Genomic DNA, 27,252 nt, shown 5'->3' with positions numbered 1-27,252 from the left:
AGAAATAATAGACCTCAACTCCAGAGTCCCTCTGCAAATTTGTGTACACAGAGTCAATCCCTTACCTCTCTTTAAAAGTGCAAAGTTTCAAAAAGTTAAATGAATAGAAGATTCATTGTTGGGGCCGAATAGATCTGGATCAGGAGAAGAAGTCTGTAGATAAATGTGAGAAGCAAGGGACATATGCTTGTTTTGTTAAAATATTATATGTTTGCTGTTGAAGAAAAAAAATCCAGAATACTTAACGTTGTTGTTTTAGTTAAATAAAACAATTTAAATATCTGTCTGGTGATGTTCTCCTCCTAACACAGCATGGTAAGAAACTCCTCCAAATGTTAAAGATTAACCTGTTGAATTGGAGATAGTTCACCTCCCAGTGACTTCATAAATATCTGCTTCAATTACCTTTGGTAAATGAAATAACCAAACAATCATTTATTTTCTGATATAGCTGTAAAACTAATCTGAAAAGTTTTCAAAATAAATCACTGTTGAAAAACATAGTGTGTATCTTTTAAAAATGAAACCTACATCTATCTCTGAGTTGTGAAGAATATGTATTAAGGTTATAACAACCAACAAGAATGCACTTTTATGTAGAAATCCCTGATTAAATTGAGTCTTCCTAACTAGTGATTTAAATCAATTTGATTTAAATCAAATCCACCCTGGTACCAGACATATTCCCGTGTATCATTATAGGGAAACGTAAGTAGTTTGTCACTGGAATCCCAACAAGATACATTTGATAGAAAATGCATGGGTCCAAGACAGCTTTGAAATATTAATCCGACAGACAAACTGACAACTGCAGTAACTGCAAAGTTCCAAAATAACATAAAAAGAATTTTAGGCACCCTTTTAGTAGAGATCAATTGAAATACAGTTTGCAGAATATGCATGTAAATGGCAAACCTACTAGTTCAGGTGAGAATTAATTCAGGGAAGTCCTATGCCTGTGTTATAAAGGAGGTCAGACTAGATGATCACAATGGTCTCTTCTGCTTTATCATCTAATTCAAAGTTCAGAATTCAAAGTTCTGTCAGATAAGCGGTTTATGAAAACCATGGTTTAATGTGAAACTGAATCTGAATCACAAAAATCATGACTAAATTAACTGTTTCAAGCATAGGAAACAGGAAAAATATGTTTAAATTCTAGAAGTCAGACTTTCTAACCAACACCACGAATTCAACTTACAACACTGAGCAGTATTAAAAATAGTTTTCTCTGACATACCTTTTCTATCCGTTTTCTGAGAAGGGATGGACGATGTGGGTGTAGGCAGTTTTGATAAAGTAGATGCTCCATTAGCATCAAAAGATTTCTTTGGCTGGTGATCAGATTGTAGAGAAAATGGAGTAGGAGGAACAGTGCTTGGGGTAGCAGTTGGATGAACCACTGGTTTGATGGGATGTTGTACTGGAGTAGAACTACTGTGAGTCTCTGCTCTTGGCAGTCTGTAGTCTCTGTCATTGTGTCTGCTTGTCTGAGACAAAATATTCTGAGGGAGTATACTACTGGCATCACTGGAATGCTTGTCTTCCACTGTTGTAGGGTTCACAAAGAACGTTGCAATAAGAAAAAAAAAGATTAAGTTAGAAACTTCACTAACATTGCAAGGACTATGACTAATTCAGTAGCATACTAATGTTTAAATTTGATTAAGTTTTCATTATTTTCTTTAAAAATCTCAACTGCCAGCACAATAGCTATTAGCAGCTCAGTATTGGCAAACAATCTGATTTTAGTCACTGACAACATGCCCCTTCTCAAACACTATTGGATCTTTGCCGAATTTAGAATTCCAGTAAAGTAATCTTGTTAAGGACAAACTATTTTGTAGTGAGTTTTCTAATTTCCAAGGTCATTTGTAAAGATTCCATTAACACACTGACCAAAATGAAATATTTGCATATGCTATATTTAATCTGAGAGACTAAATTATGGCAGACCTCTCTGTGCAAAATTTTCACGTTTTCTGAATTTCTCTTCTATACGCCATGTTTGTCTCCTGTTCGGTTTTTTTAATACAACCGAATTTTGAATTCTTGTTTTTAAAGGATAAAAAATGGACAAATTCAGCTTCAAGCCATTTTGATTAGCAGCATATAAAACTTAAAACATATATGAACTTCTTAATTTGCATGCTGTCACATAACAGTGACTTTAGTATGTTACATTGGGGACTGACAAGCATGCAGAGTATGGTTCATCCTTCATGATTGCTAGTTTCTCATCTGTCATGCAACCTTAGCACTGGCAATGATGCAAACTGACATGAAATTCACTAAAGCAAATATTTATTGCAATTAGGACTGTGAAATGATTTTCAAAAATTATCACAATTAATCGCAGTTTCAGTTGTACTGTTAACAACAGAATAGCATTTACTTAAATATTTTTGGATGTTATTCTACATTTTCAAATATATTGATTTCAGTTACAACACAGAATACAAAGTGTACAGTGCTCACTTTATATTATTTTTTATTACAAATATCTGCACTGTAAAAAAGCTAAAAGATTGTATTTTTCAATTCACCTCGTAAGTACTGTAGTGCCATCTCAATGTGAAAGTGCAATTTACAAATGCAGAATTATTATATTTTACATAACTGCATTCAAAAATAAAACAATGTAAAACTTTAGAGCCTACAAGTGCACTCAGTCCTACTTCTTGTTCAGCCAGTCGCTAAGACAAACAAGTTCATTTACATTTACGGGAGATAATGCTGCCCACCTCTTATTTACAACGTCACTAGAAACTGAGACCACGCATTCACATGGCACTGTTGTAGCTGACACTGCAAGGTGTTTACATGCCAGATATGCTAAACATTTGTATGCCCCTTCATGCTTTGACCACCATTCCAGAGGACATGCTTCCATACTAATGACAGGTTCTGCTCCATTATGATCCAAAGCACATTCATTTTCATCATCATGAGTAAGAAGCCATCAACAGAAGGTTGATTTTCTTTTATGGTGGTTTGGGTTCTGTAGTTTCCAAATTGGAGCATTTCTCATTTAAGACTTTTGGCAGCATGTTCCACACCTTGTCCCTCTCAGATTTCGGAAGGCACTTCAGATTCTTAATCTTGGGTCAAGTACTGTAGCTATCTTTAGAAAACTCACATGGGTACCTTCTTTGAGTTTTGTCAGATACATAATGAAAATGTTCTTAAACTGAACGATGTATTGTTCAGTTGAACAGTCGTCATCCGAGACTGCCATATCATGAAATACGTGGCAGAATGCAGGTAAAACCATGGACCAGTCCCCCCCCCCCCCCCCAAAGAGTTCAGTCACAAATTTAATTAATGCATTATTTTTTTAAAAAGCGTCATCAGCATGGAAGCATGCCCTCTAGAATGGTGGTCCAAGCATGAAAGGGCATGCGAATGTTTAGCATCTGGCACATAAATACCTTGCAATGCCAGTTACAAAAGTGCCATAGGAACACTTTCAGGTGACACTAAATAAGAAGCAGACAGCATTATCTCCTGTAAAGGTAAACAGACTTGTCTGGCTTAGCGATTTGCTGAACAAGAAGTAGGACTGAGTGGACTTGCAGGCTCTGAAGTTTTACATTGTTTTGTTTCTGAGTGCAGTTATTTAACAAAAAAAATCTATATTTTTAAGTTGCACTTTCACAATAGATTGCACTACAGTACTTGTATGAGGTGAACTGAAAAATACAATTTCTTTTGTTTCTTTTTTACAATGCAAATATTTGTAATAAAAAATATAAAGTGAGCACTATACACTTTGTATTCTGTGTTGTAACTGAAATCAATATATTTGAAAATGTAGAAAAAAATCCAAAAATATGTAACAAATTTAAATTGGTATTCTATTAACAGTGTGATTAAAATAGTGATGAATCACGATTTATTTTTGAATTGAGTTAATTTGTTTTGAGTTAATCAAGTGAATTAACTGTGATTGACAGCCCTAACTGCAATATGCAATTTCTGCATCTATTCTTCCTGAAATGTGCATTTTCTTTATACAGTGCAGCACCAGTTAAAACAGAATATATTTTCTCCAGATATTAGTATGCTGCTCACCTGCGATTTATGAAGAAATAGTGATAATAGTCAGGCCCTTTTAAGCCTCTAGTATCTTACGTATTGAAGAAAAAATTCTGGGAGAAGACTATCACAGCAGCTACAGAAAAAGATTTTGTCTTCAAGCTGAAGGACAAATGCTGCACAAATAGTAGCCCACAGTGAGTGATAATTACAAAAAAGGAATATTAACATGGAACAAAGATATAAGTGAATGTTTTAGTTGGATAGGCTCAAAGCTACTCTGAGACATCATCATCGGTGGGCCAGAACATTTGGAGAAGTTGTCTGTAGTTACAATAGTAGATCTTAGGAAAAAAATAAGCTGGGCCACCTTGACTCACTGCCACAAAAAGCACATGGAAGAGGGATTTCCTTTTTTAGTTTGGCAAAGACAAGTACTGAGAGGAAGTATGCAATGCACACAAACCAAGAGCATTTAATTATATAAAAAAAAAATAAATAAAAAACCCCAACATACTTCCACTGGCGAATCCACTGGCAGCAGTCGCCTGCATCACCTCTCTTCTGTAGTCCCTATCTTTTGGGAAACTGTTAACTGATATTTTGCTTGCTTCTTTTTGTCTCTGCTCTCTGCAAAAAATACAAATAAAGTAAAAACTCAAGTACAATGTTTTCTAGATTATATGCTTTTATGTTTTAATCAAAGTATATCTATACCTTTCAAGCCACTCTTTAGGTTTTTCCCATTGTGAAACTTCTGTTCGGCAGTTATAGTAGTATTTTTTGCCAGAAGAGCTGATGTGCTCAGACCAGTCATCCGCAGAATCATAGGACTTTGAAAATATGAACAACAATGTTGGAAAAATGACTACTTGACAGTTTTCAAATAAGTTATATAGACTCTACTATATTCAAAGTTGCAAGATGTGTAGACTTTTTCCTTCACATCCACTTTGAAACCACTGTACATAAGGGACAATGTAACGTCCCTCCCCTATCACCTCCCACAACAATACTGCTTTCCAGCTGCTTCAAACAATACACAGCTTCTCCTATCTCATCTTACCAACCCTGACGAAATTATAGCATAAATTGAGATCTGGTGCTACATTCATTGGATCATTGTAACATCACTACTGTCTACATGAAAGTCTTCAGTATGCTAATGATTTTGGATCTTATATTTCTGCAACTGAAGAACCTCCTCAAAATGTCCAGATGATGTAAATAAAAAAAAAAACTTGAATGTTTTTTGATATGTTACATTTTAGAAAATAATATTTGGAGGATTATCTCTGTTTTTCCCCATGCCCCAGAACAATTTTTAACACCAACCAGTGTAATCACAGCAATTTTTGGTAACTGAGTGCTTGAAGCATAGGAAGTGGTATGTGCTAGCCAGTAAGCAATAAAGCTTAAAACCCTATTACTGCTTCCCATAAGGTTCCAAAAAAATAAAGAGCCTGCGGAGTTAGGTCAGTCTACTGCTGTGGAACCAAGATACTAGAGTAAGATCCTTGCCAATGATATATTTAGGGAAAGTACTTTTCTCAATTGCTATGTGTCTTTTCGATTAAAACCGTCAAAGGCAAGACAGGTACATCTGGAAACCCAAATGACAATTAGCTATACTGAAACCATCTAACATATAACCTCTGCCAACTGCAATTTGTTCCCGCCATTTTTAGTATATAATCACCACTTAGGTTTAATAATTCAACAAAATATGCAGAACTTCACCCTCCATAATTTAATCAAAAATAGTGTATATAAAACTGCCTAAGACATATTTGGACATTGATGACCATTAATACTTACTGCATCTGAAGTTTTACTTGGATTATTGCTTGGATTAGAAGAATGTGAATTTGAGCTATGAAGAGCACTGTGGTTATGTGAATTTTCTTGTGGAGAGTAACTGGTCCCTAAAACACACAAATATAGTTCACCATGAATGTTTCTATACAAATTAAACATACCTGTATTTCAGAGCATGGAAGTATGTCAATGTTTTAATTAAAAGTGCTGTGTATCTTATTTTTATCCTTCCTCACATCCATATACTAAATACACTTCACTATGGATCTCTATTAAGGGAAAGTTTGAAGTTGTTCATGGAATTTTCTATCAATCAGTCTTTGATTGACATATAGTATATATGATGCAGCTATGTGAAAATATCTTCCACTTTCTACCAATAATATAACTATAATTTTTTTATTTTTTTTTAAATCTATTTGTAAGATTCAATTCATGTATCTGAGTAGTTCAATCCAGGTTTCTCCAGAAGAGACTCAACTATCAAGCCACTAGAATTTAGAGAGTTGAAAGCAGAATTACTGAAGCTCCAGCTAAGAGAGGCCACAAAAGCAAGTTATCAACAGATTAAATTTGGACTGAATAACATTTTCCCATCCATTTTGATATAACAATAAGGTTATTTTAGACATTTGTCAAATATAAGGAAGAGGAAAACTACAATTTAGTGGAGTGATATGTTTCAACAAAGTCATAAATACAGTGGAGAATCTAAGTCACGCTGCAATACTCACAATACAAGTATACTTTATAGTATTTAATAAGATTCTAACGTATTTGACTATAAAACTGGTGTTCAATCCTGGAAGACATAATGAAGTTCTACCCTAAAAGAACTAACAGCAGCATTGTGAGATTCCATGTTTAAATTTTAAAAAATTTGCTTAGTTTACAAGTTTAAAAAAAAATAGGTTTCCTAATTTCCAACCCTACAAACTCAGCCTGAAATCTGAAAATAAAGTAGTATTATTTCCTGACTGTACCTCCTAAGTAAATGATTATGGTTGTACAAGGATAAGAGAGGGTAGAAAATGGTTCAATTTTTTTGCCCTAGTTAATAATTTTCTTATGATATACAAACCACAACAGACTCCAAATCAGACTGTTTTTTCTGCAGGACCAATGTGAGCCAAAAAAAAGTAGTAAAAAATCATCACAAACACATTATTTCTACAATGCCTATAAGTGTATTTGGATATTAAATGAACACATATATGTAACAGATTTGTTCATTAAAAAGGCTCATTTTACATACAAGTGATAAGTCAAAGACTTATTAGTTTTAGACACACTAAATTTTAGTTTCTTCACAGAATTGTAAAAGATAGGGACATTATCTAATAAATTATTTAATTCCATCCCCTTGTCAAAGCAGGAATGTTTCCTGACCTATAGTAGTACAGTGACATCAAGTCTCTCCATAATTATGTTCAAAACCACCTTTCCCTCAGAAGAATGGTTTTAACCACCCTCCTCATTTGCCAAAACTATATATGTGTGAAGTTTTACATATATGATCTTGTGCCAAGGTAGACTAATAAGTTTGAGGCAAATCAAAGAAGGCTTTTTGGAGATAAGAAGCATACTTCCTGAAAAAAATAATCTTCCTAACTTTGTCTCATTGTTTCTCTAAGAGCACATCTACACTGCAGCTGATGGTGTGATTTGCAGCTCATGTAGACACTGCCACATCCTAACCACTATTTTTAGCGAGCTAGTTAAATTAAGGATAGCACAGTTATGTCTACACAAACAGTCACACCCACAGCTACAGATACCCTAAGAGCTTGGTCTGGAAGATTCAAATTCAGGTCTTGAGGTAGACTAGGGCCTTTGCACTATTTCCATGAAGTTGATGGAGAGAGTTCAGAAATGAATGCAAGCTTGACCATGTCTGCATGTGACCCTACACAATTATCACTGGTTCGAGCCTAGCAAAGCATCCAAGTTCTGTACACACTGAGGCTAAATTTCAGATTGGCCCTGACTACCATGTCACAGGCTCTAAGATGTAGGCTTAGACTTCTGGCCTCCCTCCTTAGGTCCTATTTGAACTGCCAAGCCATTCAACTCCGGAAACCCAATGTGCAACAATTTCACTACAGATTTTTCACCTTTAATTCATGACACCATTGTGTTAATTGATTCCTTATCTTCTGTGTTACCACAACAAATACACAAGACTTTTGAAAACGCTGGTTATCTGCATCACGGAACATTTAAAACAGGCTGCAGTTACAATGTGCTGTTGCAGTCTTCTTACAATAAAATTTATCTATTTTTAAGGCAGATGGACAAGGTGGATGGTACAGAATTAAGATATTTTGGGTGACATGTCGTAACATACATTTTATGGAGTATAAACCTGATTTCTATGCATCCGACGAAGTGAGCTGTAGCTCACGAAAGCTTATGCTCTAATAAATTTGTTAGTCTCTAAGGTGCCACAAGTACTCCTGTTCTTTTCACGGATACAGACTAACACGGCTGCTATTCTGAAACCTGACATTCTAATGTTGGTTTTTTAAACTGCAAAATTTTTCATGTTTCTCCGTGCAATTAGAGCCTACCTCCAACAAAATTTTAATTTGGGAATGCTTTAAAAAAAATTGTTTTTGTCACAAATGTCAGTTAAATTTAAAAAGGTTTTCTTCTTAAATGCCAGTCCTGTAAAGTGAAACTGAGTTAATTCCTTCTTGTGCAGTGTACCACAACAAAAGGTAGTTAATGTTGGGATCTTTGCAGCAGCATTCTGAATGGGGCAAGACTACGTTTGTCAAGGCCAGAGACAAGAATGTAACAATAGTCAAGATGCAGGATGATGAGGGCTTGAACAAAAATTTTAGCCGTGTGCAAGGCAGGCAGAGAGTAGGGAAATACAGTCGCATCCTATTTTGTCTGTTCTCTTTTTGAAAAATAAGGAGATCACATGTTGAGCGCAGTGGAAAAAGGAAGGAGAAAGTTTAAGGAGGGAGCCAAATTTGATGAAAAGGCAGTTCGGATTGCAGGTACAAGATCCGGTTAGACTGGAAAAGTAAAGGTGATTAGCTAGGAAAATGACAGAACGGAAGGAAAAGAGAATAAGTCTATAGTGGAGGAAGTCAACATAGCCATGGGATTTCTGCTAGAGAATGGGAGAAGAGGAAACAGATGTTGGGTGAGCCAGGGATAAAAGCTGGTAGAGCAGATTTTGCAATGGAAGAGAGGGACAAAGAAGTCAAGGGTGGAAAAGAGTGTAGAATAGAGATGACCAGATCAAAGGAAGAAAGGATGAGAGCAGAAGAGAAGTCATGAACACTGATGGGCTAAGAGTCATGGAAGCACCAAGTGGCAAAGTCAGAGGGAGGGTGCAAGTGGGCGATGTTGAAAGAGACCAGGTGGTGGTCAGAGAGAGATCACATATCAAAGGAGAGATGAGGAGGAGAGTAGTGCTTAGTGAAGACCAAGTTCAGTGAATGGCCATTCTGGAGTGTTGAACCAGCACTGCAGGTCAAAAGCAATGCAAGGGTGAGGAGAGAGGCAGCTACAGAGCTGGATGGGTCACCAACACAATAGTTAAAGTACCAAGGATAAGTGTAGAACAACGAGAGGAAATGAGAGCCAGTTGAAATCACAGAGGAAGGCAGACAGGGAGAAGCCGGGCAGAGGGTAGATGAGGGGGGAGAATAGTTTGATGCAGTTCAGTTCAAATGACAAGAGTTGGAAACGGAGTGAGAACGTGTTGGAAGCAGCAGGAATGGCATAAGAGAAGCCCGACCCCTCCATTATGGTCCCCATTAGGGTCTCTACTTCATTGTAGGACTATAAACAGGCTGACATCAGGAACTGGCTCCCATCCTGCAAGTGATACTCTGGGGGACAGTAGCCACCTGAAAAGAAACTAGAAGTCCTTGGAGTTAATGTCCAGGTTTCCAGGGAAGAAGAGAACTGGGCAAAAAAATACAGGAGAGCAGAGGGAAAGACTGACCAGGCAGCTAGGCAGCTCTGCAAGGGAGAAAGAAACTAGCCATCCAGTCAGCAAGCGCAAAAGGGATGACCAGGCAATGAGAAGCAAATGTAGGAGAACAGACCAGACTGAGGGGGAAATTAAATGAATAAAAAAGAGACAAGGTTAAAAAAAATACTTATTGCATTACAGACTATTAAATATATCTTCCTACTACCCTATTTCCCTATAAACAATTGCGGTAGTTGTCACAGGGGTGCCTGACTCATCGTGCATTCAGTGAGGAGTAGTCCAAGACACTGAATTTTGAGACACCTACACTAAAGAAAGCAGATATAACTCACCACACACAGAGAACAGATGATGTTAGAAGGTGACAGTCACTTTTCAGAGAAGACCTGTCCTTACAACTAAACATAAAAATAGACTAAGAAAAAAAAATAGGTGTCAATTTCTGTCCTGTAAAATGCATCTAGATTTTTACCCTTTTTCACTATATGAATGGGGTTAGGGCCACCAAGGTCTTCACTATCTAGATTTGAGTTCTCTAGCACGTTCAGCTCTCTCAATAGAAATATTTTTTCTCCCCTTCCCCCTGTCCCCCCATTTCATTCTGAATGACCTGCAGTAATATGAAGTCAGTACGTATCTAGTTATCCACCAAGACTTTCCCACTAACTCCACCGGGGACACAGGCTGCAACCATCTACACACATAACACTGTTTTTTCTACCCTGTTCTGTCATACTTGCAGCCCAGGACATTAACCCTAGTCACTTAGTGGCCAACATCCATGTTTGACCATCAATTATACTTCAACAAGAACTCTGTGCACATAAGAGAAAGTTTTAGCTTTAAAGTTTGCTCACAGACCAGCATTGCAATAAAAACAGCGTTAACACTGAAGAATATTCTGAAGACTGGAATGCCACACTTGCAGCTTCACTTAAAAATCAGCAGGTCCAGTTCTGCTATAGTGAGAAAAATGTCTTAAAGCACGGCAGCTTCATGTTTACTAGGCTAAGAGTGCAATCATGGACATATGCCTACTATTACACGTCAGTACCCAGAACAATCTTCCAAGAAAGAGCTGTTATTTGTGTCCAAGCACTAACAACAAGTTAGAAAGATGAGATGTTCTTGTGAGTATACACAATTCTTTTGTACAGCATTCTTTGCAAGCATGAATGCTGTAAAGCTTCCACCACCCTGAACACTAAAAAAATTGCTCCCATTTTGTATTTACACTTTAAACGTTTTAAGAATAAGACCTTATGTTTCTTGACGACTGAAAAATTCTATTTATCTAGTTCCACTATATTTTTTTTCCTCTTCCCCCTTTTCATATTTGATACAGTCACATAAAACAAGTAAGCATTCCGTTAGTTCCTGTTACTTATTTTGACTCAATACTGTGATAGTAGCAAAGCTTTTATCACAGCCATAGCTATCAACACACTAAGACTGAGTGCTCCTTTCTTTGCATTTCTCCACCTATTTGAAGAAAATCTTAAATCACTCATGAATACTAAATCTCGATCTCTCCCACAGAGTTACTGCACATGATATATTGCGATCCATGCCTGAAAACTATGTAAAGGTCTTTGCAAATGGAACACTTACCAAACTGAATATTGCAAGCACTCTATATTATGGAGCAGGAGGCCCCTGATGAGGGTAGACTAGTTTAAATCAAAAATTTAAATCACCAATTTTAATCATGATTTAAACCAGCTTCTGGCAATTTAGGCCTTAACATAGGTTTCTATAATTTAAAATAGGTTTCTTTTAAAAAATAAAAATGTGTTTAGTTTAAATAAAGCCTCTAAGTTAAATAAAACAAGCCAATTCAATTTGAAAAAAAAATCAAATAAAAAAAACGTTAATGAATTTTTGTGTATGCTGACCTTGCTGAACCATGGTTAAGGTTGAAGGGAGCTTCGTTAAGAAAAGATTTTCAAAGTGCTCTAAAAATCCCCATGCATAATGACCTGAAAATTGCTATGCCCACAGAGAAGCATAGTAGAGTTTGTGGTGCAAATTCAAGAGAGACTCCGCTGAAACCACTATTACTTGAAGCCCAAGAAATGAGAGTTCAATAAAGACACAGTGGAATTCTTTGGATACATTGTTCCACCTGAGGCACCCACCACCCTACACAAGTCCCTGGTGGCAATATCCAGCTGTTCCACACAAGGACGTATATGGGCGCAGTGACTCCTGGGATTCGCGAATTTCTACAGCAATTTAGTCATTTGATCCAAGGGGTCCCAAGATAGTGTCCCCCATAAAATGACCTGCTTTTAAAATGTTCAGGTTCTTGTATCTTTTTTCCCCACAATTAAGGAAAAACTGAATGAACGCTTTTATTGTACATATTCTACATCTGTAAAGTTCAACTTTCATGATAAAGAGATTGCACTACAATAGTTGTAGTAGGTGAACTGAAAAATACTATTGTTTTTTATAGCGCAAATATTGGAATAAAAAATAAATATAAAGTGAACACTGTACGCTTTGCATTCTGTGTTGTAATGAACATAAGAATGTCCATACTAGGCCAGACCAAAGGTCCATCCGGCCCAGTATCCTGTCTGCCAACAGTGGCCAATGCCAGGTGCCCCAGAAGGAGTGAACAGAACAGGTAATGATCAAGTGATCTCTCTCCAGCCATCCATCTCCTCTCTCTGACAAACACAGGCTAGGGACACCATTGCTTAACCATCCTGGCTAATAGCCGTTAATGGACTTAACCTCCATGAATTTATCTAGTTCTCTTTTAAACCTTGTTATAGTCCTAGCCTTCACAAATTCCTCATGCAAGGAGTTCCACAGGTTGACTGTGCGTTGTGTGAAGAAGAACTTCCATTTATTTGTTTTAAACCTGCTGCCCATTAATTTCATTTGGTGGCCCCTAGTTCTTATATTATGGGAACAAGTAAATAACTTTTCCTTATTAACTTTCTCCAAACCACTCATGATTTTATATGTCTCTATCATATTCCCCCTTAGTCTCCTCTTTTCCAAGCTGAAAAGTCCTAGCCTCTTTACTCTCTCCTCATATGGGACCCGTTCCAAACCCCTAATCATTTTAGTTGTCCTTCTCTGAACTTTTTCTAATGCCAGTATATCTTTTTTTGAGATGAGATGACCACATCTGTACGCAGTATTCAAGAAGTGGGCATACCATGGATTTATATAAGGGCAATAAGATATTCTCCATCTTATTCTCTATCCCTTTTTTAATGATTCCTAACACCCTGTTTGCTTTTTTGACTGCTGCTGCACACTGGACGTCTTCAGAGAACTATCCATGATGACTCCAAGATCTCTTTCCTGATTAGTTGTAGCTAAATTAGCCCCCCATCATATTGTATGCACAGTTGGGGTTATTTATTCCAATGTGCATTACTTTACATTTATCCACATTAAATAGAAATCAATATATTTGAAGATGTAGAAAACATCCAAAAATATTTAAATAAATGGTATTCTGTTATTGTTTAATCGCGCGATTAATTGCAATTAATTTTTTTAATCACTTGACAGCCCTAGTATTTTTAGTAAAGTCATGGACAGGTCACGGGACGTAAACAAAAATTCACAGCCTGTGACCTGTCCATGACTTTTACTAAAAATATCCGCCGTGACTAAAACTTGGGCGGGGGAGCCTCGGGTGCTCAGAGGGGAGAGGAGGTCCGGAGGCGTCGTGGATGCTGGGGGAGGTGGCCTGGGTCCCTGCTAGTACTGGGGGGGGGGGAGGCTGCAGCATATGGCCCCGGACTCTCACTGTTGATATGGGGGGGGGGGGGGGCGCGTGGAGAAGAAGGGTTGGCGGGCTGGCAGGGGCTTCCTACTCAGCTCCGCATCCCTGCAACTCCTAGGCAGTGGAGACAGGGGCCAGGGAGGGGCTCTGCTGCTCCCACCACAAGCGCCAGCTGCTGCAGCTCCCGCAGCTCCCGTTGGCCAGGAACCACAGCCAATGGGAGCTGCAGGTGCGGGGCTGTGGACATGGGCTGCATGGAGACACACCCTCCCCCTCCCACCTAGAAGCTGCAGGGAGGCCATGCCAGTGGGAACGAGGAAGCCCCCCCCCCCCCATGAGGTAAGTGCCCCCGCATCCACACTCCCCAACAAGCTGCCCCTAGCCCTGTGCCCCCTCCCACACACCCAAACTGCTGCTGCTGGCCCAGGGGCTGCCCGGCTCAGGCAGCCCCTGAGCCAGCACCAGCTGCTGCAGAAGTAACAGAGATTACGGAAAGTCACAGAATCCGTGACCTCCATGACAGAATAGTCTTGTATCATAATTAACGCTGAGAATCTATTTCTTCCACAGGATACCTGCCTCATTCAAGTCACAGGACAGAAACTACCTAGAAAATGAGGCAGCTGCTCAATATTTGTATCACCATTCTGTTTAGATGGCCTGCATAATTTACTGGTTTCAGAGTAGCAGCCGTGTTAGTCTGTATTCGCAAAAAGAAAAAGAGTACTTGTGGCACCTTAGAGACTAACAAATTTATTTGTGCATAAGCTTCCATGAGCTATAGCTCACTTCATCGGATGAATTCAGTGGAAAATACAGTGGGGAGATTTATATACGTAGAGAACATGAAACAATGGGTGTTACCATACACACTGTAACGAGAGTGATCACTTAAGATGAGATATTACCAGCAGGAGAGCAGGGGGAGAGAGGGGGGAAACCTTTTGTAGTGATAATCAAGGTGGGCCATTTCCAGCAGTTGACACGAACGTCTGAGGAACAGTGGGGGGGTGGGGAAATAGTTTTACTTTGTGTAATGACACATCCACTCCCAGTCTCTATTCAAGCCTAAGTTAATTGTATCCCATTTGCAAATTAATTCCAATTCAGCAGTCTCTCGTTGGAGTCTGTTTTTGAAGTTTTTTTGTTGAAGAATTGCCACTTTTAGGTCTGTAATAGAGTGACCAGAGAGATTGAAGTGTTCTCCCACTGGTTTTTGAATGTATAATTCTTGACGTCTGATTTGTGTCCATTTATTCTTTTACGTAGAGTCTGTCCAGTTTGACCAATGTACATGGCAGAGGGGCACTGCTGGTACATGATGGCATATATCACATTGGTAGATGTGCAGGTGAACGAGCCTCTGATAGCGTGGCTGATGTGATTAGGCCCTATGATGGTGTCCCCTGAATAGATATGTGGACACAGTTGGCAACGGGCTTTGTTACAAGGATAGGTTCCTGGGTTAGTGGTTCTGTTGAAATTTTCTTCTGTAGACAAGGCCTCACTAACAAAATGCTTCATTAGTTGTGCATTAATGTTGTTTTAGAAGTGCTCCACACCATTCCTATACACTGATCCCCTAAACCTTAACTTTATCCCCTTACCCAAGATGGCATCACTGCCCTAAGGAGGCCCTCAGGGAAATTACAGCATGCCTCCTTAACACATGGAAGATGGTGGGGAAGGTGAAAAAGAACAGTGTTGTGAAAAGCAAAGAGAGGTAATATTTTTGGAAATAAAGGATGTTTAATGCTGCGGACACAAGCCTCCTGAAATGCCTGCATCAGCTCTAGCAAGCTGCTGCAAATTCTTCCCAGATTAAAACTGCTGCATGTAAGCGTATAAATAGGAACAAGAATTTGGAGTTGTGGTCTACACAGAAATGGCAAGTTTTTTTAGGGCAGGGTAAGGTTATGTCATATTCCTGGGCCTTAATGTCATCTTTCCCAGGGCAGACCTAAAATTTTGTGGGAAGTGATGAGAGACATAACCTTCACTCTGCATTGTCTGGATTTAGTTTATGCCTTCTTTGCCCTAAAGGGACATGAGGAAGGAAATATAGTGTTGTGGTGTGGCAGGAGTTACCTTAACTCTGCATTTCCTATTTAACCTTTGTATTTTTTTTTTTTTTTGAGTGTTCCCTGATTTTTGGAGGTTGTAATGTTCAAGTGCCAACTTCCATGTTCTAGAAGGGTATAAGGCACAATGATAAGCAACCTGGACTCATGTTTAACAAAGATTTATGTTAGCCAGTCACACTTTAGCCCATGAAATAAACAAAGGCTGAACGTTCTTAGCTGCTTTCCAGTAAAGGGAAGTATATTCCATAACCAAAGCTGAACTTCTTGCCCTTCCCTTTCATCTTCCAAATAGAAGATCAATTTTTATTCTTGTTTTTAATTTCTTTTCCTTTGCTATACCTCTAATACCAACAAAGGAAAATATGTAACATATCCAGATACAATGTTTTTTCCCCTCTACCTGGCTTGAACAGAGACTAGTCATTTGTTCCTTCAAAACTCTCCCCCTCTCCAACATCCCAGCCAGCTTAATCTTAAATGAATAAGTGGACAGTCTTTTACTTCCTACATCCTCATACATTGTCACTAGGATATGAAAATGATAGTTCAAATGCCACAGCAGAAACATTAGGCAACAAGCTTACTGTAAATTAAAATGATCTTCAAAACTGACATGTACCATTATGCACTACAAATGTTTAGTAGTGAAGTCCTACTCCCCCTCCCACCCCCGCTTCTGAACATGTGTTCAATGAAGTAACTCATTTTATCCATACAACCACACCATAAATGTGTAAGTCTCCACCCACTTCAAGATTTTGGGAAGCCAAAATAGTGAAAATTCTATGGAAATACTATGAAACAACTTTTTAAAAGATGAAGCAATGACACTTCAGTTAAGGTTAACATAGCTGACAACTAAGTGCTTCCATTAGTTACTCCAGGCTCAAATAAAGGAAGTCAACACCTCAAGCTAATTTATATGCTATGAACTAAAGTAATGTGTCTTGCTAATAGCTTGTATTTTCACCTAATAAGGAACTGATTTGTTAATTGATTGAGACAACTGAAGAAAGCTCAGTTTCTATTCAAGCATAATGACTCCAAACTCACTGACACACAATATTTATTAATGAGATAAGTTTAATAGCTCATGACCTTTCATGGGGATAATTATCTTGCTGCAATCAAAATAACTAAATTGGCATTTATCTACACCTTTTGTTATTTCTATCCAAGCAGCTGTTTGGATACTATTTCAAAATAAAGTATGAATGAAAGCCAATAAGTTATTTTGGTTCAAGTTCGGGAGTAGATGAGCCGCACTGGAAAAACAGATATAACTGGCAAATGAATACTCCAAATCTCAACAGTATTTTAATATAAGAAATATCTATTAGCGCCATATCTAGACAAGGGGAAAAAAACAACCTGTCCTGTAGGCCTGGTCTGCACTCTACAGTTAGCTCGGCAAAAGGCAGCATAGGTCAACCTCGTTGTGCATGTGTCTACACTTAAATTTGGCTCCCACTGACATAAATACCCTCTTCTGTCGCCTTAATAATACCACCATCTCCCTGAGAGGCAAAGAGCCACAGTCAATGTACTTAGGTTGATGCACTGTAAATGTAACCGCTGCATTAATTCTGTCAAACCTAACTTTCCTCCAGCAGCTGTCCCACACTGACCACTCTGTTCACCAGTGACCTCCAGTGCCCAGGAGTCATGGAGCTTGGAAGTCTCCCCCCTCCCCCCTAAAGCCCTGCAAATTTTTGAAATTCCCTTCCTGATTCCCCAGCTTGGCAAGCACACCTACCAACTCTCCACTGTTGAGTGCAACTTGCCCAGCACCAGAGGTGCTCCTGCCTGGGGCAAACAAGGGACCTGTGAAGAGAAGAGGCTGTACAGGCACTACTCTGAACCAGCCATAGAAACGTTGACATCTACAAGTAGATTGCCCAAAGAATGCAGCAGGAGGAGTATGACAGGGACCAGCAGCAGTGCCGCATGAAAGCCAAGGAGCTTCAGCAGGCATATCAGAAGGCCATGGAAGCCAGTGGTCAATGCGGTGCCAAGCTGCAGACCTGCTGCTTTTACAAAGAATTGCCTGCCATACTCGGCAGAGATCCCACCACCACTGCCAATAACACCTTGGATACCTCTGAGGAATCCAAGTCCCAGGCCCCTGCCATGAACAGTGAGGGGGTGGTGGCGGAGGAGGATCAGGAAGAGGAGGAGTACTGGAAACAGGTGACCGTGGGATCCACCTACGCATTGAGCCAGGACCCGTTTTTGACTCCACCACAGTCTAGACCAGAGGTGGGCAAACTTTTTGGTCCGATGACTGTATCTGAGTATGGAAATTGTATGGCAGGCTATGAATGCTCATGAAATTGGGGGTTGGTGCAGGAAGGGGTGAGGGCTCTGGCTGAGGGTGTGGACTCTGGGGTGAAGCCAGAAATGAGGAGTTCAGGGTGCAGTAGGGGGCTCCAGCTGGGGGGGCAGTCTCTGGGGTGGGGCTGGGGATATGGGGTTGGGGGTGCAGAAGGTTGCTCTGGGTTGGGACGGAGGGGTTTGGAGTGCGGGGGGGGGAGGTGGATCAGGGTTGGAGCGTGGAAGGGGGCCAGGCAGGCTCCGGGTGGCTCTTACCTCAAACAGCACCCAGAAGCAGCAGCATGTCCCCACATCCGGCTCCTATGCAGCGGCACAGCCAGGCAGCTCTGCATGCTGCCCTGTCCGCAGACGCCGCCCATGGAGCTCCCATTGGCTGCGGTTCCTGGCCCATGGGAGCTACTGGGGTAGCGCTTGGGGCAGGGGCAGTGTGCGGAGCCCTCTGGCTGTCCCTATGTGTAGGAACCAGACGGGGGACATGCCACTGCTTCCGGGTGCTGTGCAGAGCAGGGCTAGCCGCCAACCCCGTTCCACGGCTAGAGCGGCGCAAGCCCCGGACCCCGCTCCACGGTGAGTGTTCGAGGACCAGATTAAAATGTCTGGAGGGCCAGATGCAGCCCCTGGGCCGTAGTTTGCCCACCCCTGGTCTAGACTCTAGCATGGGTGAGCCCGATGCAGGGGAAGGAATCTCGGGTGTGTAGTTTAATTTTAAACAACAGGGATGGCATTCCCAAAGTACAGGACACATCTAGCACATGTGAATTAATGACAAGTCCGAAGAAGAGGTATTGGTACAATGAACAGAGGAAGAATTACTGTCTGCTTTTCATTCCTTCTAGAGTTAGGAAAGGGGGGGCCATGCAGAGCAGTTTATGTACACAGGGATATCCTGTGAATCCTCCAGAGAGATCTCAATGAAACTTTGATAGAGGTACTTTCCAATCTTCTCCAGAAGGTTTCTAGAGAGGGCTGTCTTATTTCTTCCACCACGGTAGGACACTTTCCCATGCCACTCTGCGATAGCTTCAGCAGGCACCATTGTAGTACACAGGCTAGCAGCTTACAGACATGGGTGGATTAGGGATCTAGCAGCAGTTCTGCTCTCTCTCTGCCTTTGTTACCCTCAGGAGTAGAGAAATTAGCTAGAATCACCACTGCTTGCGGAAAACTGTGCCAGTATTCACTGCCACTGCCCTATACTACTAGAATCATGCAACCGTGCAATTTCCTCCTCATTTCCCCAACCCCACAGTGGGCCATACTCACCATTGCTGGTGCTGTGACTGGCACTGAGCACAAGCAATCCCAACCAGAAGTGACAATGTAGCACTTAACACATCAGGGGAGCAAGGGGAATGATTTTAGCCTCTTAAATTTTGCTTTCCTGAGTGAACACATGGACAATGATACCTCTGTGTGTTTTATCTGCACCAGCTGCCATTGTGGCCTTCAGGATCTCCCCCTCCACACCCACAGAACATCTGAGCCACATAAGGAGGAGAAAGTAGAAAATTCAGGATGACATGTTCAATGAGATCCTGCAAGCCAGTGCTGGGCTGGACAGCGAGCACAGGGCCAGGAGGATGAACACTGCAGACAGTCTGGTGAAGGACAGAGCGGAGAGGAGAAAGTCCCAGCAGGAAAAGGAGAAGGAGATGTACCAGGACATAATGGGGCTTCTCAGGCAGCAAACACAGATGATGCAAGATTCTTCTGGACCTACAGATTCAACAGTCACATGCCTCTCCTCTACCCCCCAGCAGTCGACTGAGAACTCAACACTGGGACCTTCCTATACCCCCCCCCACAACATTCCACGTGGCATCAGGGGTTGCTGCACTACCCCTACCACTGCACCCCACGGGACATTAAAGACAATCACAACTTCGCATACACTGACCTGTGAAAGCCATGGTTGGCGTATGTGTAGCTCATGTGTAGTTCATTCCAATGAACATGAATGTTCTTTCCCCTTCATAATAAATTAGAGAACAGAACATAGGTTTTTTAAAGATTTTGATGTATTTGCTTTTAAAAATTGCCCAGGTTTTTTTGCACTGATTTTGTTACAGGATAAAAATTATATTATTTGGAACATAACTCATCTTCATCAGGTCACAATATACGCTTGCTGGTGCTCATCAGTTCAGAAAGTGACCAATTACTTGTTACTGCACAGCGTCACACCACTCATAAGATCATTCACAGATAGAATCAATAGGTGACTGACAATGTTATATCCCTACAAGTACAACAATTCACTACACGATTCATACCAGGCTGCAAAAGCTCAGGGCCAGGTAGAGCACATTACAACACCACAGGTTACGCTGGCTCACTAATAAAATGGTCTTTCAAGGCCTCCCTGAGCAGCATAGCTCCACATAGAGCTCTTTTAATAGCCCTTTTATCTGGCTGTTCAAATTCACCAGACTGAAGCTCCACCTCCGTCCTCCACCTCAGCAGAAACTTTTCCCTCTTTGCTTCACAGATATTATGCAGAACACAGCAGACAGCTATAAACATTGGGATATTTTTCTCACTGAGGTCCAAACTTCTGAGTAAACGCCATCAGCATTCCTTCAAACAACCAAAAGGCACATTCAACTGTCTTTCTGCACCTGCTGAGCCAGCAGTCAAACATTCCTTGGTGCTGTTGAGGGGACCAGTGTACAGCTTCATAAGCCAGGGAAGATGGGGTAGGTTGGCACAGCGTGGATTTGATTTAAACCATGATTTAAATCACTAGTCAGGAAGACTCGATTTAATCATGGATTTCTACATAAAAGCGCATTCTTGTTGGCTGTTATAACCTTTTAATACACATTCTTCAAAACACAGAGATAGATGTAGGTTTCATTTTTATAAGGTAGACACTATACATTTTTAAACTGATTTATTTTGAAAACGCTTTTCAGATTAATTTTACAGCTATATCAGAAAATGAATGATTGTTCAGTTATTTCATTTACCAAAGGTAACTGAAGCAGATATTTATGAAGTCATTGGGAGGTGAACTATCTCCAATTCAACAGGTTAATCATTAATATTTGGAGGATTTTCTTGCCATGCTGTATAAGGAGGAGAACATCAGACAGACAAACATTTACATTGTTTTATTTAACTATTTCTCACCTCTATATATTATTTATTTATTTAAAACCATTTTTGCTGTTAACAAGCATGTTATCTCTGGGGACACAAATCCACAGTGAGAACTGCAAAACTAAGCATCTCTGATGGTATCTTCTAGACTGAGCACTGAGTCCCATTTGGTAGATAGAAAGATTAAACTAAATAATCTATACAGAAGCCTGTGGAACCCAATAAGATTGGGTCCCTAATCCATGAACTATTGGAATTCATTTACAAAACTTTTCTTAAACATTACATGAACATATTGTCTCATACTATAGAATTAGAATTTATAATCCCTATTCCATGATGAGATATCTTTGAGCTATAATGTATCTTAATTAAAACTATCTTTAGATTGCTTTTTGAGGAAAAAAGCATTTTATCAAAAAATCCAATTTAAATAGAACAGATTTAAAAAAAATTTTTTTTAAATGATTGATTTTTATCCACCCTGGGTTGGCACTTCAACATTCCCAATGGTAATCCACCAATCAGGAAAAAAAGTCCCTGCTTGTAGCTTTCCAAACAGTCCTGTGTTCTTAAAGATGCAAACATTATGCACCTTCCCTGACCAGACAACATGATATTGATCTCTATTGCTCCACAACAACTTTGGGATCCCCATTGCCACAAACTCATCCATTATGTCCCGCACATTGATGACAGTCACACTCCTGCGTAGCAAGAAGCAATTAATGGCCCGACACATTTGCATGACAATGTCCCCCACGATGGATTTTACAACTCCAAAATGATTTCCCAGTAGCCATCTGGCATTGCAAGTTTCCACAGTGCACTTGCCACTTGATTCTCCACTGTCACAGTGCAGCTCTGATTTTCGTGTCCCTACACTGCTGAGCTGGGGCAAAGTTGGCACACAGATTCAGGAACATGGCCTCACACTTCCAAAAGTTCTGCAGCCACTGCTTGACATCCAAAGCCTGTATTATGATGCAATCCCACCAGTTAGTGCTTGTTTCCCTGTGCTTTCACTGCTCACGATGATAGTGCAGAGCAGTGCAGACTCCATGCTTCTGTTGGAGATGGCAGACAGCGAGGTGGGCCATATGGATTTGTGGAGTCTTGAAAAAAAGGCTTGAAAATGATGGGATACAGATGACATTATGGGATGGAGACAGTTACAAACTGGCAAGTTGACTCCATGCTGCCAGTCAACTTTGCACTACTCATTTTAGCTCCATTATACACTGCCAAAACTTCCCAAAAGACAGTATGCTGGATGGTGGTGAGTTGCACACTAGGATAGCTATGCACGGTGCACCACATTCCGCATTGATACAAGCACTCCTGGTGAGTACACGCACCGCCAACGCAAGGAGCCAAGTATGCAAACGCATAATGTGCTAATTATGGCATCTCCATGAGTCGATGTAAGTTTGTAGTGCAGACATGGCATATGTTATAAATTTAAAACATGTGAGGTAAATCATTGTAAAAACACACCTTTTTCCTTAGAGTAGACATGTCCTTACTGAACATACTGACAATGCAACAAAATCCTCGTTAAATTAGTAACACACTAGTGTCAATGCTCTGCCAAAAGACAGAAAATCTGAATGATAATGGCATATGGCTAACAAGGTCACTCGAAGATGTTCCTGTGAAATACAGTTTTTACACTGATCAAAAATATGAAATTCTGTTTAAAATGGTAAAGGCCTTCACATCTCCAAAGAAGCAAAACAAAAACAGAAAACAAACCCAACCAACTGAAGTGCTGTCACAGATAAGGGAAGTATCACATTTAACCAGATACGCAAGGAAAGCTAACAGGGAGCTTCTCAGTTTTAATACTAAAGCAAAGACTAAAAAACATCAAGAAGTTACTCCTGATAAAAAGCAAAAGATTAACTGCAAGATTTAGCTTACCTGCTGAGCTTGCATAGTGTTAGTCTAGGAACATTGCATTCTGCTTAACTTTTAATTTATATTTGTTGTTATATTAATTTACAATAATTAAGGTTCTCATTTTGCAGGGTAATTGGAGCTGCCCCCCCAAAAAGGAAAACATTGAGAATTTAGAGAAGTCCAAAAGAGTAAGTTACCAGTCTATAGCTCTACATTAAAAAGAAAGACCATAGGAGCCAACTCTCAAAAAGTGACATCACGCTGTTAAAGGGCTTGTCTTTACTTAAGAATCACCACTGTTATAGTTTGAGTGGTCCCATTAACAGAAAATCCTGCAAATGCTCCACTTGAAATAAGCAATAGCAAAACTAAAGAAATTCTTGTAAGTTTACTATGATACTGCTCGGGAGTGCCACAGAGCAGGATCACGTGGTAATAGGGAGAAGGACAAGAAGAAAGCCTCATATTCCCATCATCCTTTACCATCTATCTCCACAAGCAAAGGACTGTCTGAGTGCCTACTGTAGCTGCCCATAGCATTCCTAACCAACGGCATACAAATTTAGATTAAACTTAGTTTTACTATTGCTCAGAAAACATTGTGGTAGTGGTACTGAAATGGACCAAACTTTTGTAAATTTAGCTCTATTTGGTAAAGCTATAAGCAGCAAATTTTGTTGGGTCAAAGGAGGGAAACTAGGAAGCTCCTTCTATTTCCTTCTTCTGCCAAAAGATCAGAGGAGATTGGCACACCCTTCCTCTACCACTATTATCCAGGAATAACAGGGTGGTGAAAAAGAGAAGCTTTCCATTCCTCTGCCGCAACAGGAGTGTGGAAACTCCATTTCAGACAACTACAAGCTAAGACCAACAAGAAATGATGGAGCACGCCAAGAAGAAGGGTGCTGCTGGGGCAGCATCCTCATGTAAAGTCCTGCACCCCTGAACTCCACATTACTTCTAGGTAACAGGTATTGATTTTAAGAAAATTGAACTGTTTTCTCTGATCCAAAATCTCAAACCATATTTGCCTACTGATCAATCCCACCTATAAGAGTCTTTGCAGATAAAATAATCAACTATTTCTACCTCTACACCTACAATCTGTGTCTAGATTACAGAAAAGGTGGTTTTAACAAAAAACAACCACCATTTAAACATGATTCTGCACCTACCGTAGACAGTTTAGCATCTTTTAAAATGTTAGCTAGTTCAGGGGTCACCCCCCGTGACAAGTGAACACATCCAGTTATGTTTTATGCAGTCTTTTGATCTTTAGTATCTCAAACTTGATGAAACAAAACCTGTTCACTTTGCTGATGCCTGGAAGTAGTACTGCCATTATTCTCTTAGCAGCTTTGAAGGTGATGCCTGAAGCTGTCTGTCTTAAGGCTATATGTACACACACACCACTTTTGGTGATGTGTGGGGTATGTAAAGCTACATGCCACAGTGAAAAGCTAGCTGTGCCCACACTGTAGTGTGCAGCCACATGTGTCTGTGAAGGGCTCTGATAGAGGGGAGGTAGTGGGAAGCTGGCAGAGCCTCTCTTCTGCTAGTCTTTTCCTGAGGAGGGGAAAGGCTCCAGCAGTTGGGAGTTAGGGACAGTGTAGACAATGGGTATTTCCACACTTTCACAGCTACTGCAACTGTGCCGCTATAGCGTGGACATTTCCTACATCGATGGAAGAGGTTTTTCCATGGATGTAGTTAAACTCACCTCTCTGAGAGATGGCAGCTAGGTCAATGGAACAATTCTTCTGTCGAGCTAGCTGTGTTTACAACAGCAGTTAGGGTGCCATAACTATGTCGTACGGGGTGGGAAATTTTTCACAACCCTGAGTAATGTAGCTATGTTGATCTAATTTTTAGGTGTAGGCCAGGCCTGAGTCCTTGGCTGTTTCCTGACTAGGCCGGCCTCAAGCTTGAGTCTGACTTAACCCTTTGAATTCAAGTAGGCAGCAATACAAAAATTAAACAGGGAAACCATGCCACAAAATATTCATAAGAACAAACACAGATATCTATCAGTTCATTACAACTTCGTCAAACCCTTACAGCTAACTGGTGTTCTAAAGCAGTACTTACATGTCATGAAGCTTTTGTCATAGGAATGCATGACTATACTTTAGGAAAATTCAACTACCATTTAGTACACTCCCAGGAACTAACAGGCCAATGAGATTTCCAAATACATTATCCCAAGAACCACAGAGTAACAAATAAATTCATTTCCAGTAACAAAAACAGTCAAAATCCATTGAAATTCTTTGAGGGTCAAAAACCATGTAGACAAGGAAGATCCAATGAATACAGTGTACTTAGATTTTCAGAAAGCCTTTGACAAGGTCCCTCACCAAAGGCTCCTAAGCAAAGTAAGCAGTCATAGGATAAGAGGGACAGTCCTCTCATGGATTGGTAACTGGTTAAAAGGTAGGAAACAAAGGGTAGGAATAAATGGTCAGTTTTCGGAAAGGAGAGGGGTAAATAGTGGTGTCCCCCAGGGGTCTGTACTGGGACCAGTCCTATTCAACTCATTCATAAATTATCTGGAAAAAGGGGTAAACAGTGACGTGGCAACATTTGCAGATGATACAAAACTACTCAAGATAGCTAAGTCCCAGACAGACTGTGAAGAGCTACAAAAGGATCTCTCAAAACTGGGTGACGGGGCAACAAAATGGCAGATGAAATTCAATGCTGATAAATGCAAAGTAATGCACATTGGAAAACAAGCCCAACCATACATATAAAATGATGGGGTCTAAATGAGCTGTTCCCACTCAAGGAAGAGATCTTGGAGTCACTGTGGATAGTTCTCTGAAAACATCCACTCAACGTGCAGCGGCAGTCAAAAAAGCAAACAATGTTGGGAATCATTAAGAAAGGAATAGTCAGGAAGACCGAAAATATCATCTTACCCCTATATAAATCCATGGCACACCCACATCTTGAATAGCGTGTGCAGATGTGGTTGCCCCATCTAAAAAAGATATACTAGAATTGGAAAAGGTTCAGAAAAGGACATCAAAAACTATTAGGGGTATGGAATGGCTTCCATATGAGCAGAGATTAATAAGACTGGGACTTTTCAGCTTGGAAAAAAGATGACGATGGGGTGATATGACAGAGGTCTATAAAATCATGACTGGTGTGGCAAAAGTATATAAGTGTTATTTATTCTTTCTCATAACACAAGAACTAGGGGTCACCAAATGAAATTAATAAGCAGCAGGCTTAAAACAAACAAAAGGAAGTATTTCTTCACACAACGCACAATCAGTCTGTGGAACTCTTTGCCAGAGGATGTTGTGAAGGCCAAGACTATAACAGGGTTCAAAAAATAACTAGTAAGTTCATGGAGGATAGGTCCATCAATGGCTATTAGCCAGGATGGGCAGGGATGGTGTCCCTAGTCTCTGTTTGCCAGAAGCTGTGACTGGACGACAGAGAATGGATCCCTTCATGATTACTTGTTCTGTTCGTTCCCTCTGGGGCACCTGGCATTGGCCACTGTCAGAAGACAGGATACTGGGTAAGAAACTTTGGTCTGACCCAGTATGGCCGCTTTTATGTTCTTAAATAAACTGTAAACAGCCAAAAGGCAATAAAAATGTTAAAGATGACTTCGTACTGGGTAGCCTTATTACTCTAATAAACTCTATAATATACTTTTATGTAGATACCCAAGGTCAACATGGGGTATAGGTCCACTTGGGATCTTTTTCAAGGAGGTTCTCCTATGGTCAAAGCATGACGCAACACTGAATCTTCCTCTAGACAATACGTAACTGACAGAAAGCTTTTCAGGGTCATGGGAAATAAAGGGAGAATATCAGTAGTTCACTAAATCTGAACCCTTAAAACAAAAAGTAGATTCCATCATTGTCCTGAAAGTAACTAGAGGGACAGGCACATGAAAGGCAACTGTATTGGCGGCATGGTGTATATACAAATTTATAAAAAAATAAATTCAGGTTTTGGGGGGATTTTTAGTTTTGTTTTTTACAATAAAAGTCTAGTTTTAACCAACTGCCATGGTTTTCCATGAATGCATCCGATGAAGTGAGCTGTAGCTCATGAAAGCTTATGCTCAAATAAATTTGTTAGTCTCTAAGGTGCCACAAGTACTCCTTTTCTTTTGCCATGGTTAAGCTTCCTAAAATGTACACACATTTAAAAGAACAAAAATCAATTTAATGTTAGCATGGATCATCCTAACTATGTAATATTCATTCAAGTAGATTGAAGAAACAAATTGT

At 40.1% G+C, this 27,252-nt stretch overlaps 1 protein-coding gene across 2 annotated transcripts in view; it reads right to left on the bottom strand.

Annotated features, from left to right (window-relative positions):
* WAC (WW domain containing adaptor with coiled-coil) overlaps positions 1–27,252 on the bottom strand; it is a 116,576-nt gene that overhangs the window by 51,282 nt on the left and 38,042 nt on the right. For both annotated transcript variants that reach the window (XM_074946148.1, XM_074946147.1), the window contains exons 4-7: positions 5,857–5,963; positions 4,756–4,871; positions 4,556–4,668; positions 1,241–1,549 (exon numbers count right to left, since the gene is read on the bottom strand). In XM_074946148.1, the coding sequence (XP_074802249.1) occupies positions 1,241–1,549; positions 4,556–4,668; positions 4,756–4,871; positions 5,857–5,963 (645 nt within the window). The remainder of the gene's footprint in view (positions 1–1,240; positions 1,550–4,555; positions 4,669–4,755; positions 4,872–5,856; positions 5,964–27,252) is intronic.

The sequence above is a fragment of the Natator depressus genome, chromosome 2 (genome assembly GCF_965152275.1).
Source record: "Natator depressus isolate rNatDep1 chromosome 2, rNatDep2.hap1, whole genome shotgun sequence".
Lineage (NCBI taxonomy): Eukaryota > Metazoa > Chordata > Testudines > Cheloniidae > Natator > Natator depressus.
The sequence above is the reverse complement of the archived record's forward strand: the minus strand, read 5'-3'. Positions and strand labels throughout refer to the sequence as shown.